Genomic DNA, 15,831 nt, shown 5'->3' with positions numbered 1-15,831 from the left:
TGTTTCAGGTCAGCGTATGGGCTGCTTTTCAAGTTTCTAGATTCTCATTTCCTCTCACAGAAATGCCAAATAGCTCTGTCCCTTTCAGTGTCCCTTGAAATAAATTGACCTGGCTGAATCAACAACACAAGATGTCTCCTCCTGTTTGAAACAAAGTTTGAGGCTCAACAATCTCCCATGACTGCTTTAGTTAGCAGAATAACAATTCCTGAATTGAAGACAGTACCAGCTCTCAACACAGTTTGCCTATTTGAAATAGGAAATGTACCTTAATACAATTAATATTAAAACATTAATACGTGTTCATTATTTTTTATTTTCCTCCTGGACATGGAAGTGAGCATTTGATGTAGCTCAAGGTGCTACTACTTACAATGTGATTAATTAAAAGTCTTTTTTTTTTTATTTATTATGACTTTTGATTAGAAAAAAAAAAAAAAAATTGAATTGAAATTATTAATATGGACATATATTAGTTCAAACATGAAACAAAACTTCTATATTATTAATATGGACATATATCAGTTCAAACATAAAAAAAAAAAAAAAAAAAAAAAAGGAAAAATGCTGAGTTTGCATACATGTTTACCCCCCCCCCCATAAAATAAATTAGAACAGAAAACAAAACCTTCCTGCAGACAGGTATTCTACTTTGAAATATGTGAACCATCTCAGAATCTCTGTTTTTGTTTTAGTATCTGTGACTCTGCTCACTGCCAGTTTATTGCTTGCATGTGCCCATGCTTAGGTTAAAGTGGACAGAAGTATAAAGTATGTTGGGTGAAATCAGGACATTGTCAAATAAAATATTACCTTTGTCAATTTATATAATTTGATTTTAAAATTTTGATTGACAGCTTTAAAAAATAAGTAATAAGCTTGAGCAGCTAGCCCTTGTACATGTACTTTAAAAATAAAATCATGCACTTATTGGATAATGCTGACCCATTCTAATTTGGTTTCTCTCCGTAGCTTATTTTCGTAGATTTACTATAGACTTGGCTTTAACTTCTTACTGTTACAAGCAGATGCATGCTGGGTGAAATTCTGCTTTACCCAATGTCATTTGCCAGATAATAGCACAAATGACACATCTTAAAATAAATGTGTGCCCATTCAACACTGCATTCTCACAGATGCCCCGAGGGCTGCATTTATGCATGTCACAGGAATGTTTCGGGATTTTGTGGTATTGACAGCAGCCTCTGTGGATTTATTCTGGACAGGCAGATGAGTTATCAACAGGGATAAACACTGTCATTAAATGTGGATTGAGCAGCAAGACTATAATTATGAGTTAAGGTCTTGATAGGATATAATCAGACATTTTGTTGTACCATGCAGTGGTCCTGGGTATTGTTATTTTAAGATAGTAACCACACACACACACACACACACACATTTTTAATGTCTATCTATTTTAATTATATATATATATATATATATATATATATATATATATATATATATATATATATATATATATATATATATATATATTATATAAAGCATTATATGGGGGTATTGAATAAGGGTCACTTTAAAGTGACAATTTTGAAGACAAATCAATAATTACACATCACACATAATAGTTATGACAAATAAAAATTATGGTTTAACATCCTGAAGGCTCACTGACAACAACTTCCTTCAGAAAAAAAATGCAAACAGGTGCTGAGATTGCCTAATTTGTGGATCTCGGGATATAAAATGATCATATGATTGCATCAGCTGACAATTAAGAAGCCAAGAACTTTTGTCTGATGTGATCACTCAAATGATGGAGGCCTCATTTTACACTTTCTTGCTTTGATTAAACAGATTGTTTCCTACTTCAGTCTTTTGTGACTGGTTAATTTCTGTTACTGCTCATACAGGAAAAGAGGGAAAAGGTATATAAAAAAAGAAAAAGTTTACCACTGAACCTCAGGGAATTTTGCAGATTGGGGGCTTAGAACAGATGGTAACTGTTATAGATTATATTTTTTTTGGCCACATAAACTTTTTGATTGAGATAATTGGACAACTTGTACAGAGTTTTGTTTCATTCTACATCCATCCAATCCATGGCTCATGGTTTCATCTAAAACAGACTGACACCTAAAAAGTCTTAAAAAGTCCAAATGTTTATATCAAATATATATATATATATATATATATATATATATATATATATATATATATATATATATATATATATATATATATATATATATAAATACATTTATTTTCTCATTAGGTGTGTTGCATGTCAACACTTTCTGATACCTGCATATAGCTTAAGTTCTTATGTTATTTTTGTATAGTTGTATGGGGACTAGGGTTAGTTGTCACACTTTTAACTACAATGAATTACTATGAATGACTACAGTCAGTGTATTTTTGAAGTTTTTGAATAGCAACATATTAAATATGCTTATATTATAGATACTAATTAGAATAAATGTTATTGACAGAGAAAATGATATTATTTCTATTAAAATTATATGAATAATAATATAAAAAACTGATTATTTGTGACAAACTTTGAGCGTAAACAATATATAATGCTATAAAGCAATTCATGAAGAAAAAAAAAGGAAACTGATTTGGGATAAAGTTTAATACTGGGAGGAAGGTGAATACTTTGGATTTTCCAGCCAGCTACAATTTCCGCATTTTGTATTTTCTGACTAAAATGGAAAATGCTGTCAGGGCTAAAACGATGTCACAGAATGTTTGAGACAGACAGATAGTGAAGGTCACCTTGAGGAAGTTTGATCAGAAGCACCGCAAGAAATAAATAGAGCAATCCTGAAATAACTGTATAACCACTGGTGCTGACATAATGCTTCATTAAAACATCTTTATCTGTCTCCATTATGAAAAATGTCACAGGTCAAGGGATCTGATTTCCCAAGGACTAATTCAATGATTTTCCTCCTCAATAAGTCCCCAATATTAAGCAGAAGCCATTCTGCTGTCACTTGCTTTTAAATACCTCACAAATTATATGTACTGTACTTATTTTGCTGCCAATTTAATGAGAGTGTTCACCCAAGTGAATGTCTTTTTTTTAAAAATATTGCTGGTTGTTACTGTAGATCTAGTAGGTCAGAAAGTGTGTGAACAATATAGGTGATATTGCGCATGCTCAGTATCCATTATGTGTTGATAGATCAGCATGTCTGAATATAAAGGGCAATGTCTGTTGCTCCCATTGCTCATTGGCAATGCCTTGGTGGTAGGGATGCTCATTTCAACCAGTTAACTGTTAACCGGCCGCACAAAGTACTATATACAGCGTTAAAAGTTAATTTAGTGTAATACAGTGTTTCAGTAATTTATCCAATTCTTTAAAAGGTTTACTACATGATTTAAATAGGTGCTATATGTAAAAAAATTATATATAAAAAAAGGAAAAAAGGGTTTTGTAGAGGACAAAAATCAAGCCGCGTATAAGTTGAATTGTATTATTTCATTCAGAAATAGACCAAACGCAGACGTGAAATGTTTACAAACATTATAATAAATACTGTGAACATAGACTATTTTAGTTCCTGGCACTCCACAACAAATTATTTTAATGTAACGGTAGCCTATTTAGGAAATAACTCAAATTAAAAATATAAGAAGCTATAAACGACAATTTAAAACATTTATTTTGGATAAAACGAAACTGGGTCACTCATTCAGCAGGAAATCAAGTGTCCCCTTTCAAAAGGGAACTCCCACTATGTCCTCTAGTGGCTGGTGTCTGAAGTATGAATGAAATAATGACAATGACCTTGACATTGGCAGGCGGAAGCCCATGACGTAAGCAAATGAGCAACTGCGGATATAAAAGGGCACCTGTAGAGCACATCATCCACTTTTTGTCTTCAGGGTCGTTTTTTGTGAGTGGTAAGCAGAGGTAATGTCTAATCCTAGATGTTTTTAAGAAGTTCGCTGAACCGTGTCCACATTATTTGACACCGGATGATGCACACGATATCTGTGTTATGTGTTTGGGTGAGGAGCATGTGCGCTCTGCTCTCGAGGGAACAGTTCGTTTGTTGTGAGCGGTTCTCAGTGAGGAAGCTCCGCTCTCGTTTGTCCCTTTTTTCGAGGGAGATTGAGATCGTGGGGATCATAGATGGAGCTCGCTGACGTGTTTGAAGGCGGGGTTAATGTCCCGCAATCACCACGGGCTGAAGAGGGTGAACTGCAGTCAGAACATGTGTTGTCTCTCACATCTTCTGATCCAGCAGAAAGTGCTCCATTGGCTGCTATCCAAGGTGAACAGGATTTGGCTGAAGAAGGTGAAGATGATACTTCTGAGCTTTCTCAGCAAGCCTGCCCCGTGTATGTGGTATTGCTGGAGATTATGGAGCGTGCTACTGCTAGGTTAGACATGCAGTGGAAGCATGACACAATGGAAACCGTTCACAGTAAGCTGGATGAGCGGTTTCTTTTTGGACATTCTTTTCTTCTTCAGCCCCCGTGAGCCTACGTTCTTTTTCTGATCTTCAAAATGAGATCAAGAAAACTTGGAATAAACCATATTCAGCCTAGTTGTGCTAACATTGAGGGGATGCGAGAGCATGGATATGCGTTGATACTCCCTCCCTCTCAGATGGGGTAACATCCATGTTGAAGGCTCCGCCCCTGCCAACCAGGCCACTAAATGAAACATCTCATCTGAATGGTAGAGCATACGCGGCAGCAGGTCAGGCGGGTGCTGCCTTGCATACAATGTCTGTACTGCAGGCATACCAGGCTGACTTGCTGAAGTACCTAAACCAGGGTAAGGGGCTCCCCCCTAAGGAAGCGAAGTTGCGCTGCACCACCGACCTGGCCCTCAGGGCAACTAAGCAGACAGCTTCCGCAATTGATAGATCGATGGCGTCGATGGTGAGAGGCACCTGTGGGTGAACCTGGCAGCCATCCGGGAGAAAGAGAAATGGTTTCTTCTCGATACGCTGGTTTCGCCCTCTGAATTGTTCGGCGCATCCGTTGAGACGGTGGTCGGTAAATTCAGGGAGGCGAAGGCGGGCTCTGCAGCACATAAATCATTTATGCCAAGGAGGGACCTGGCCGATCCTGGTCTGCGGATCAGAGACAGGCCAGGTGGCTAGTGTGGCTACTCGCGGTCCTCCTCTTAGGAGGAATCGGTCACAGAGGAGGCGTGAGTGTAGAAATAGAAGGCTGGGGCTAAAGGGACGGTTCTGGCCTACAGGCATCTGGGGCTGGTATTAGTACCTAGTTAGCCTCCTTCTGTCCTCACGGTTCACTCCCCCAAATCTCATAGCTGCTAGGAATGGGACCCTGAGGCCTTGCTAATGATGAGAACCCAGTCTGAAGGTCGGGAACCAGGTCCCATTGAAAAATGTTGTTGGGTGTGAGTGTGTGGCTTGCTCTCATTATAAGAATCTTTCTGCTGAAGCCACCGCTCTACAGAGCTCCTCTTAGACAGTTTGGTATGCAGGCTCCTATATCTATAAGCCTCACTAACTATCTTTTGTGTTGTGTGTTGTCAGGTCTCCTCTCGGTTTAGAGAGTTGTTATGCTGAGACCCCAACTCTTAAGACCTCCCCTACCAGGGTTGAGCATTGTTAGGTTTCCTGTCATGTTAGAGAGTCATACTGTTGAAGCCTCTGTTCCCCAGAGCTCCGCCTAGGCAGTAAGAAGGGTGTAGGCTCTTCTATGTTGGGCCTCAATATCTACCTTTGAAGCTGAGTGTGGCTAGGTCTTCTCTCATTTAAGAGAGTCGTTTATGCTGAGACCTCCACTATTAACAGCTCAAACTAGGGTTGAATGTGTAGGTTTCCTCTCATTTAAGAGAGTCATTCTGTTGAAGCCTCCTCTCTCCATAGCTCCGCTTGAACATTGTGTTTAGAAGGTAGGCTCCTCTATTTTTGCAATCTTCTCTAACTGTCTTTAGCGCTGAGTGTCTCCTCTCGTTCCACAAAGTCATAATGCTGAGGCCTCCAATCTTAAGAGCCCCTCTAAGAGGGTTGAGTGCTAGGCTTCCTCTCGTTTTAGAGAGTCATTCTGCTGAAGCCTTCACTCTTCAGAGCTTCGTCATGGGTGGTGTTATGAGTTTGTAGGCTCTTTCATTGAGCCTCGCTAATTTCCTGTGGCGCTGAGTGTAGCCAGGTCTCCTCTCACTTTAGAGACTCGTTATGATGAGACCTCCACTCTTAAGAGCTCCCTACCAGGGTTGAGAATAGTAGGCTTCCTCTCAGTTAGAGAGACATCCTAGCGTAGCCTCCGCTCCCCAGAGTTGATTCTTAGGAAATTAAGTACACACTCTGGGCATCTGTGTACTTTCTGAAATCCACATAGTGGTTAGGGTGCACGTGAACACTTTGCATACTTTCTAAAATCCACATAAACGGTAAGTGTGCACGCTAGCAGCTCTGCACATTTTCTAAGATCCACATGAATGGTCAGTGCACATGCAAGACTCTGTGCACTATCTGGATTCCTGTACAGTAAGGGTTACGCATATTAGGATAGTTCCCTTTCTTTTCCCTTTTTTTGAGTTGGTTAGACGCCGGTATCTTGGGTCCCACTCAACCAGTGTGTCTCTACTAACACACTTTGAAGCATCGCTACCCTGAGCATGGAGGGTTATGGTGAACAGGGTGATCCTGTTTAACTCCTCGCGGGTAGGAGAGTCATTCTGCTGGAGCCTCTTCTCTTCGGAGCCCCGTCATGGGCTGTGATATGAGTCTGTAGGCACTTTCTTTGAGCCTCGCTAACTGCACCTACCAGGGTTGAGCATGGTAGGTCTCCTCTCATTTTGAGAGTCATTCTGTTGAGGCCTCCGTTCCCCAGTGTTCCGCCTAGACAGTAAGAGGAGTGTAGGCTCTTCTGTTCTGAGTCTCACTAGCTGCCTGTGACGCTGAGTGTGATTAGGTTTCCGCTCATCTTAGAGAGACGTTATGCTGATGCCTCCACTCTTAAGGGCTGAAACTAGGATTGAGTACAGGTTTCCCCTCATCTAAGAGAGTCCTTCTACTGAAGCCTTCACTCTCCATACCTCCACTAAGACAGTACTATGGGGGTGTAGGCCCCTCTGTTGTGAGCCTCGCTAACTGTCTGTAGCGCTGAGGGTAGTCAGGTCTCCTCTCATTCTAGAGAGTCATCATACTGAGGCCTCCACTCTTAATAGCTTTTCTAAGAGGGTTGAGTGTTAGGCTTTCTGTCGTTTAAGTGAGTCATCCTGCTGAAGCCTTCGCTCTTTAGAGCTCCGTCAATGGGCAGTGATATGAGTTGGTAGGCTTTTTCTTTGAGCCCTGCTTACTGCCTCTAGTGCTGAGTGTAGCCAGGTCTCCTCTCGCTTCAGAGAGTAGTGATGCTGAGATCTCCACTCTTAAGAGCATGGTAGGTTTCCTCTAATTTCGAGAGTCATTCTGTTGAAGCCTCCGCTCCCCAGAGCTGGTGCTTAGGAAGATAAGTACACATGCGGAGCATCGTGTACTTCCTGAAACCTATAGTGGTAAGTGTGCATGTGAACCACATGGCATACATTCTGAAATCCACATAAGTGGTCAGTATGCACAAAAACTCTGTGCACTGTCTGGAATTCTGTGCGGTAAGGGTTCCGCATACTCACTCGTTCCCTTACTCTGGGTTGGTTAGACCCTGGTACCTTGGGCTACACTAAACCACTGTGTCTCTACTAACACACTTTGAAGCATTGCTCCCCTCAGCATGGAGGGTTATGGTGAGCAGGGTGCTCCTGTTGACTTCCTCTCTGTAAAATAGGAGAGTCATTCTGCTGGAGCCTCCGCTCTCCATAGCTCCGTTATGACAGTACTATTGGTGTGTATCACTAACTGTTTTTAGGGCTGAGTGTTGTCAGGGCTCCTCTCATTCTAGAGAGTCGTCATGCTGAAGCTTCCACTCTCAAGAGCTCAAACTAGGATTGAGTGTGTAGGTTTCCTTTCAGTAAGAGAGTCATTTTGTTGAAGCCTCCTCTCTCCATAGCTCCACTTGGATATTACTATTGGTAGGTAGGCTCTTCTTTCGGCAGCCTCACTTACTGTGTTTAGCGCTCAGTGTAGTCAGGTCTCCTCTCGTTCTAAAGAGTCGCCAAGCTGAGGCCTCCACACTTAAGAGCTTTTCTAAAAGGGTGAGTGCTAGGCTTCCTCTCGTTTAAAAGAGTCTTCCTGCTGAAGCCTTCACTCTCAGAGCTCCGTCATGGGTAGTGATTGAGTTTGGAGGCTCTTTCTTGAGCCTCGCTTACTGCCTCTGGTGCTGAGTGTAGCCAGGTCTCCTCTCACTTTAGAGAGTCATTCTACTGAAGCCTCCACTCCCCAGAGCTCCACCTAGGGCAGTATAAGCAGTGTAGGCCCTTTTTTGAGCCTCGCTAACTGCTTCTGGCATTGAGTGTATCTTGGTCTCCTCTCAGTTAGAGTCGTTATGCTGAGACCTCCACTCTTAGTTAGTCTATGATGGTTGGAGCTTGAGCCTGCCTTAAAGCCTAGCGATTTTCATTAGTAGGAATGCTATTCCTATAGTCCTGACTTGGAGAGACTGTTACCTAGGCACTATCCCTCAGCATGGCGACATGGGTATACCGTTCCCAAAGCACCCTCTAGAGGACGCAGCGTGAGTTCCATGAGTGCCATTCTTCGGCATTATGCCTGTGTCTCCTCAGACAAAACAGAGGATGATGTGTTCTACAGGTGCCCTTTGATATCCACAGTCGCTCATTTGCTTACGTCATAGGCTTCCGCCTGTCAGTGTCAAGTTTATTGTCCACACTGACAGCGTTCCCAAAGCACCCTCTAGAGGACACAGCGTCTCATTCCTTATTCTCAGGGAACCATGGTTACTTGCATAACCTGAGACATTTTCATATTCATGATATTTTACTACATATATACACTGAGCGATATTTTACTACATATATACACTGAGCAGGGTTTTTTTATGTTTGACTGACTGTATTTTATTGTGACAATGTACAGGCTGCATTGTCAAGGCAGCAATGCTTAACTGTGTGCACGTATGTGACGCCAGCGCAATTACTTGATTTTTACTTTTTTTTTCTTCTAAATGTGGAAAAAAACTACTCATTTTAGTCATAAAGATAATTGGAATTGTAAAAAAAAAAAAAAAAAAGTTTGATTTTATTTGTGTACGTTCACAAAATAAATGAAAAAGAAATTGAGCTTTTGTAAAACATGCCTAAAGAAAAATATGATGCTACTCTCTCCTGTCTGTTTTTTCTTTCACACAGCACAAGAACAATTACATATATATAATTGATTTTGTGCTGCGTGAAAGGAAAATAAAGCACTATTCGGACGGGACTAGTTTTCTAAACTACGTTTGAGTTTCGATTCTTACCACCTGACGTCTGTTTTTTTCATGTACCAATTCGGACGGGACTAGTATCTCCATGTTTATTACAGAGGTGGGAGGGTCTGATTTGTGCATCTGGGCGTCACAGAGATCACGCGCTCTGTATGCGTGCATTGCATTCATTCAGATTGATTGCCTTAGTATTATTACACAATAAATACTAAATGGCTAGTATAACAAAACCATGTTAATGTGTGGTTCCTTTAGTTTAACTTGTTTTCCTTTTATTGATATGAACCTTTTTTTTTCTTTTTTTTTATTATATGTAATTAAAACATTATGTAACTGAGTACATAAATGAACGTGAGTAACCTTACCTGATGCTGATATTACAATAGCCGGTATTAACAGTTTACGCGATCTTGCTCTTGATTTTATTATTTGTATTATTTTTTTATTATTATTTATTTGCCGCTAAACAAATATATCAAACATCCGCGCGGTAAGAGCATCTACGGTAATTCACGTTGGCCAAAACACACAAGGAAATGCGTTGTGAAATAAAATATCACCGACAATCACAGACATTCGCATTCGGACGGGATTAGTTTTCTCAGAGGATCACTGAGTGTGCTGAAAAATGGTAGGTAATTTGCTCTGGAATTATCACAGAGGTTGTGTGAGAAAAACACAGACGTGGCAGATTCGGATGGGATTAAAATCACCAAGTACGTCTGTGAAACGCATATTTCTCTAACGACCCCCTGTAAAACTAGTCCCGTCCAAATAGGGCTTAAGATATATATATATATATATATTAGTGCTGTCAAAATTAGCGCGTTAACGCATTCGATTAATTTGAAATATTTAACGCGTTAAAAAAAAATAACGCAATTAACGCGGTTGCAGTTTTTTTTTATTTCCAGTTGTGGCCTATGTGTGTTCAACGTGCAAAGAAATATGGATAAGACCAAGGAAGGACTTTTAGACGGAAAGTTTCAGTATAAAACTCTGCCGGATTACTCTTCAGTCTGCCACAAGAAACATTACTCTTCATTTAGTCTGCCACAAGAAACATTACTCTTCATTCAATCTGCCACAAGAAACAGCAACATTAAAATCATGAACTCAAATGTCATTGTTTAAAAAAAAAAACAATGACTGTAACAGTGCGTAAATCAGACCTTTCTGTAACGCTAACGTTAATAAGCTTAAACGAAAATAACGAAATAATTGTGTAGCGGAGTTTTTTTTTGTACACAGTGCCGCGAACTGTCAATCACTCCTGTACGCGTGCATCACTGTCCTCCTCAGCTGCAGCAACTTGCGCTCTCTCTCTTCATCAAGCTTTAACACAAAAAGGGGACAAAAAGATCATATTGTCTTTGTGCATAGGCTATAGATTAATTAGATAAATGAATATCTAAATTTGTGCCTTGCTGTCTACGGTATTTTTTTAGAACTTAGAAAAAAGATGCTGCAGCCAATGAACAGCCAGCGGGGGCTGCAGGACGACTCAACCTCCGCAGACAGTTTTTAATGTTTATCAGACAATAAATACTCAAGATTTTGCTTTAGTATAACTCACAACGAGTTTCACACACCTTCTCCGGCCACGTTGAGTTGTTGACACTTAACAGTGGGAAAAGCGACACATGCGCTATTCACTTGTATAACTTAAGGGTGAATGGGTAATGTAGTTTCTGCTCTGGGTGGGATGAATTAGGAAGCTTGCATTGTGAAGGGCGCTCTGAAAATCGGCAGTGCAGGTAAAAGATTAAAACCTCTATTAAAACAGATGTCCAAATGCGCTAAAAGCACGTTCTGGGCGCATGGAGAGGTGGAGGTACGCTCAAGAGCTATATTTGGAAGTGGCAGCACTGAGTACAGATGCATACCGGCCCACTTAAAGCACTGGCAATGACTATACTTTGGAATTTTTTTGCAGTCCACTTAGAATTCAACATGGAAATCATTTTTGTTTTTTATTGGCATTGATTGTTTTGAAATTCAAATGGTACTTACATGCCTGTGTTTTTATTTCTGTAATAAATATGGCTTTCAAGCCAACAGTTAATTTGGAGGATATTGATGGTTTATTGCAGGTATGTTGTTTACATGAGAAAATCTGTGTTACAAGTTAAACAAAAATTCCAATAAACAATCATATTTTGAATTTAAATAGTTTCTTTGTCTTGAGTTTACATTAATTATTTACATTTTACATTTACATATCCAAAAAGTTTCAGTCTTTTAATTGCGATTAATCACGATTAATTTTAAAAAATTGTGCGATTAATTAGTTAATTTTTTTTAATCGATTGACAGCACTAATATATATATATATATATATATATATATATATATATATATATATATATATATAGCTTAGCTTTGTTACTATTTTTTTCTCACATATACTGAGAGAGATTCAAAGACGGCCTTTGTCATGGTCTTGCAACCAAAGATACAGCATAATCATTGTGCAGTGTGTTTGCTGGTACAATCCACATTTACAGACCAACCAATAAAAATGCAACATGAAATCAACGCAATTTGGCGCTGAAATATAAAACTGATTAACTCAAGCTTTTATGCCTTCCTCTATCACCCCTTCTACTTTTTTTCAGCACATAAAAACACAACTGCTAAAGTGTGATATATCATGCTCATTTGGTTTACCACTAGTAAATGTTTATAACGTTTTATTATTTTATAGTAATGTGCATTGTAGCGTACAAGTCAATAGGTGTTGTCATTGTACAATCTAAACAGACATCCCAGTCAAGTTTATTAGATTCATGTCACACAATTTGACATGCAGTGATCTTACAGGATTGCTAAAATCGTGCAGTGTGTTTTGGGTTTAACAAAGTAGTTTGCTCGAAAGCTTTCATTTCTCTTTTGTAAACACTATCAGGTAGGCTAAGGGTTCTGTTTGGTGTGGGGGTTTGTTACTTTTCAAGATGTAGAGCATTAACATTTTACCAATATTCCTCCATTATCAGCCTTTGAATTCTGAACGGGGCAAGATATATCTGGAGCAACATAATGTAATAATCCAAATGCCTCAATATGTGCCTATACCAACATTTTTTTAAATGTGTGAATGGTCACGTATTGAACTTCCACATTTTATCACCACACTTTGAAATGTCCACAAAAAAAGCATTAAATATCTGTTGATGGTGCCGTTTCTGCAACATTGGTATTACATTACATTGGCAAACCCTCTGCAATTGGGATTATTATGGCTAGAATTTAGCAAATATTTCCATGGACACAGATAATGGGAATTGTTCTAGAGGTGTGTTTAGCAGCTGGCGATTACAGCTGGCTTGACCAATGTGACTGCTTTTCCCAAAACGTCCTTCCCAACAAGCATACATTTTGGATTCCGGATTTACATGTTAAGGATGTCTGGGTCATGGAAGATGTTCTATGTACAGCATGCCAACATGTTTCATTCGTAAACATCCTAGGGTAATATAGGCTTATCACTGTAACTCAGCTCAACAAGGCCAGTGCTTCAGCTTTGAGAGCCCCTCAGGACCAGTGTCTCCAGGGTTGTGGCTGTTTTGTCTCTCTCTCCTGCTCTCTGGCCAACATTTGAGTACCTCATGCCAGCTCTCCTGCATGAGCCAATCCCAGGAACATCTTGGGGTCTTTCATGTATAGCACAGCTTTCTTCATTGTGAGGGAATGCAGAAGGCAAGACAAAATAATGACCTGTAGAGACTGTCATGGACAATTGGAGTAAAATAATGTCTAGGTAGGTCGAGACATGGGAATGCATAATGTATTTTCATTGATGTTTCCTAAAGTAGCCCAACAAATCATGACATCTGCTGACACATTTCTTGAAATCTAATGCCATTTTATGGGATCATTAAACTACTTTACACTATACATAAACATTGGGGTACCGAAGAGAATTGCTTCAAAGTGGTTTGAGACAGACCAGCCTGATATTCAAATCATTTGGTTAGCCAACATTGCTGTCTCAGGCCATCCAAACAAACAGTCTAGAGTTTAATTTGGTGCCACTAGTGACACAGAAGTTGATTGATGCAATTTTTATATAAACATATATATTTTTTTTTTACTTAAAAATAAATATAAATAAATAAATAAATAAATATATATATATATTAGGGGTGTAACGATACGTGTATTCATATTGAACCGTTCGGTACGAGGCTTTCGGTTCGGTATGCAGTACGCATTATGTACCGAACGGTTCGTTGGACTAATTAATTATATTTAAAAAAAAGGTGAAATATAATCATATGCGTTCAACAAGGTAGCCCAATAACCCAAACGACGTAACAGGCAACGCCCCTGACACCCCCGAAGAAGAAAAAAACACCAACTGCAATATTTATGTTAGGCTACTCAGTCAGGCGCTCGCTCACTCAGTACGCGCTGAAGGCTCGTTGCAAAATAGCCAATGCGATTAACAGACCAGAAATAGAAGATCCTCCAATAACCAACAGGTCTGGTGTTTGGGTGCACTTTGGATTCCCTGTAAGCTATAATGGTGATGGCAAGAGAGTGGTGGATAAAAAAAACAACGGTATGTCGCATCTGCTGGGTACACCAACGGGAATAAAAAAAAAAAAAAAAAAAAAAACACCAGCGGGAATACTTGAAACATGTCAACTCATATACGCCGACATCACCATAGTGTGTTAGTATCTGAAAAAAGACGAAAAAAAGGAGAAACATACATGCAACAAACAACCCCCGCAGCATTTAGACAGACATTTCCAACTGACTCAAACAGGGCAAAAGACATCACCGCATTGATTGGTAGGCTACATTTACGTTACATTTACATTATAGCCGTGGATATGAGACCTTACTATTTACCATTCATTCTGTCATCAACATTATAGCTAACAGGGAATCCAAAGTGCACCCAAACACCAGACCTGTTGGTTATTGGATGATCTTCTATTTCTGGTCTGTTAAATGCATTAGACATTTTGCAACGAGCCTTCAGCGCATGCTGAGTGAGCGAGCGCCTTAGGGGCCATTCACATATCGCGCCTAAAAACGCTTGGAAAACGCTAGGCGCGTCTTTCTCCTCCTTTCCAAAGCGCTCGGGCAGAAGCGCCCCTGAGGCGTCTGCCTTTGCTAAGCAACAATAACGTGCTCTCTCCATGAAGACGCAGAAATTTAAGCAAAGGATAAATGGATTTGCAGCACTAAAAATCGCTTGCAGTAGGCTAGCTCTGCTACTAAATTTATTTCAAAATTGCAATCCATATACAACTATGATCAGCTGTTCCTTCATCTTGGCTGAGCTTTCAGCGTTGTTAAGGGAAAGGATGAAGCTGATTGGTTAGTTCTTGTCACATGACCCGCGGTGCGCTTGCGGCATTCTGAAAAGTTGAGAGGTTTTTACATTTTGCTGTATCTAAAACGTACTGAAATGTACCGAACCGAACCGTGACATCAGTGTATCGTATCGAACCGAACCGTGAATTTTGTGAACCGTTACACCCCTAATATATATATATATATATATATATGGGTTATGTAAAAAAAAAAAAAAAGTACATTTGTTTGACTTTGAAACTCAGCCAGATGTCAGTTGGGATTACTCTCACTCAGCGAGGTGTTTGTGCAGCAAACCAAATAAGAAACCTCAGCTCATTTGAAGATGCTTTTCATTGGATATTTTGTATTTTTTACAGGAGGAGCCATATGTCATGCTTAAGAAGTCTGACAAGGCACTTGTCGGCAATGACCGCTTTGAGGGCTTCTGTATTGACCTGCTTAAGGAGTTGGCCAGCATTCTGGGTTTTTCCTTCGAGATCCACCTGGTGCCTGATGGAAAGTATGGATTTCAAGATGATAAAGGCCAGTGGAATGGGATGATAAAGGAACTCATGGAACACGTAAGTATTCAAACTGAACACCATCATAGCAGTTAAGTAACAAACACCACTAATGCTGTTTCTGCTGAGTCAGATTTACGAGTACCTGCGTCTTTAATTATGCCTTTCACTTTAATAAAGACATTCTCCTGGTTTCTGATGTCTAAACAAAATGGCAAGATGACACAATAATGCAATTAGCTGAACATGTTGCTCGCTCCAATACTGCTTCCTCTTACAAAATGCATGCTGCAAAGGTGACAGGACACACCTGGATCGCATTGACACCGCGAAGACACAGCGGCAAGTGCTGCCACAGCAAATACACGTTTAAATGCCTATACAGAGTCAGCAGAACTAGACAATGCTGAAAGCTGATTCCCCTCAATGTACCCCCAGCCAATTCTCTCAAGTCTCAGTGCTGTCAGGTTGGGGGTGTAAGCCCTGTCACAGGAAGCTCTGGCTTCCCATCCCATCGCCCTTTCACTGTCCTCACCCTCTGAGGTCGCCAGAAGCCTGGGGCTGGAGAGCTGTAATAGCTTAAGTGGCATTTAGTGTAGGAAGTCATATGGTGGGAGTCAATGGCGAGGTGCTGGAAGGGTTGGAGAGGTGACTTACTGCAGCAGCACTTAATCTTCCTTGTGCTTTGGCCAGATCCGGCCCGATT

The 15,831-nt window shown here is 40.1% G+C and overlaps 1 protein-coding gene across 1 annotated transcript in view; it reads left to right on the top strand.

The window, feature by feature from the left end:
* The window catches only part of LOC127974263 (glutamate receptor ionotropic, kainate 3-like), a 168,456-nt gene that overhangs the window by 81,034 nt on the left and 71,591 nt on the right, over nt 1–15,831 (top strand). Inside the window, exon 10 of the mRNA XM_052577437.1 lies at nt 14,982–15,185. Coding sequence (XP_052433397.1) covers nt 14,982–15,185 — 204 coding nt within the window. The remainder of the gene's footprint in view (nt 1–14,981; nt 15,186–15,831) is intronic.

This window comes from Carassius gibelio, chromosome B16 (genome assembly GCF_023724105.1).
Source record: "Carassius gibelio isolate Cgi1373 ecotype wild population from Czech Republic chromosome B16, carGib1.2-hapl.c, whole genome shotgun sequence".
Classification (NCBI taxonomy): domain Eukaryota; kingdom Metazoa; phylum Chordata; class Actinopteri; order Cypriniformes; family Cyprinidae; genus Carassius; species Carassius gibelio.
Note: the sequence above shows the minus strand (reverse complement) of the source record. Positions and strands in the feature narration are given on the sequence as shown.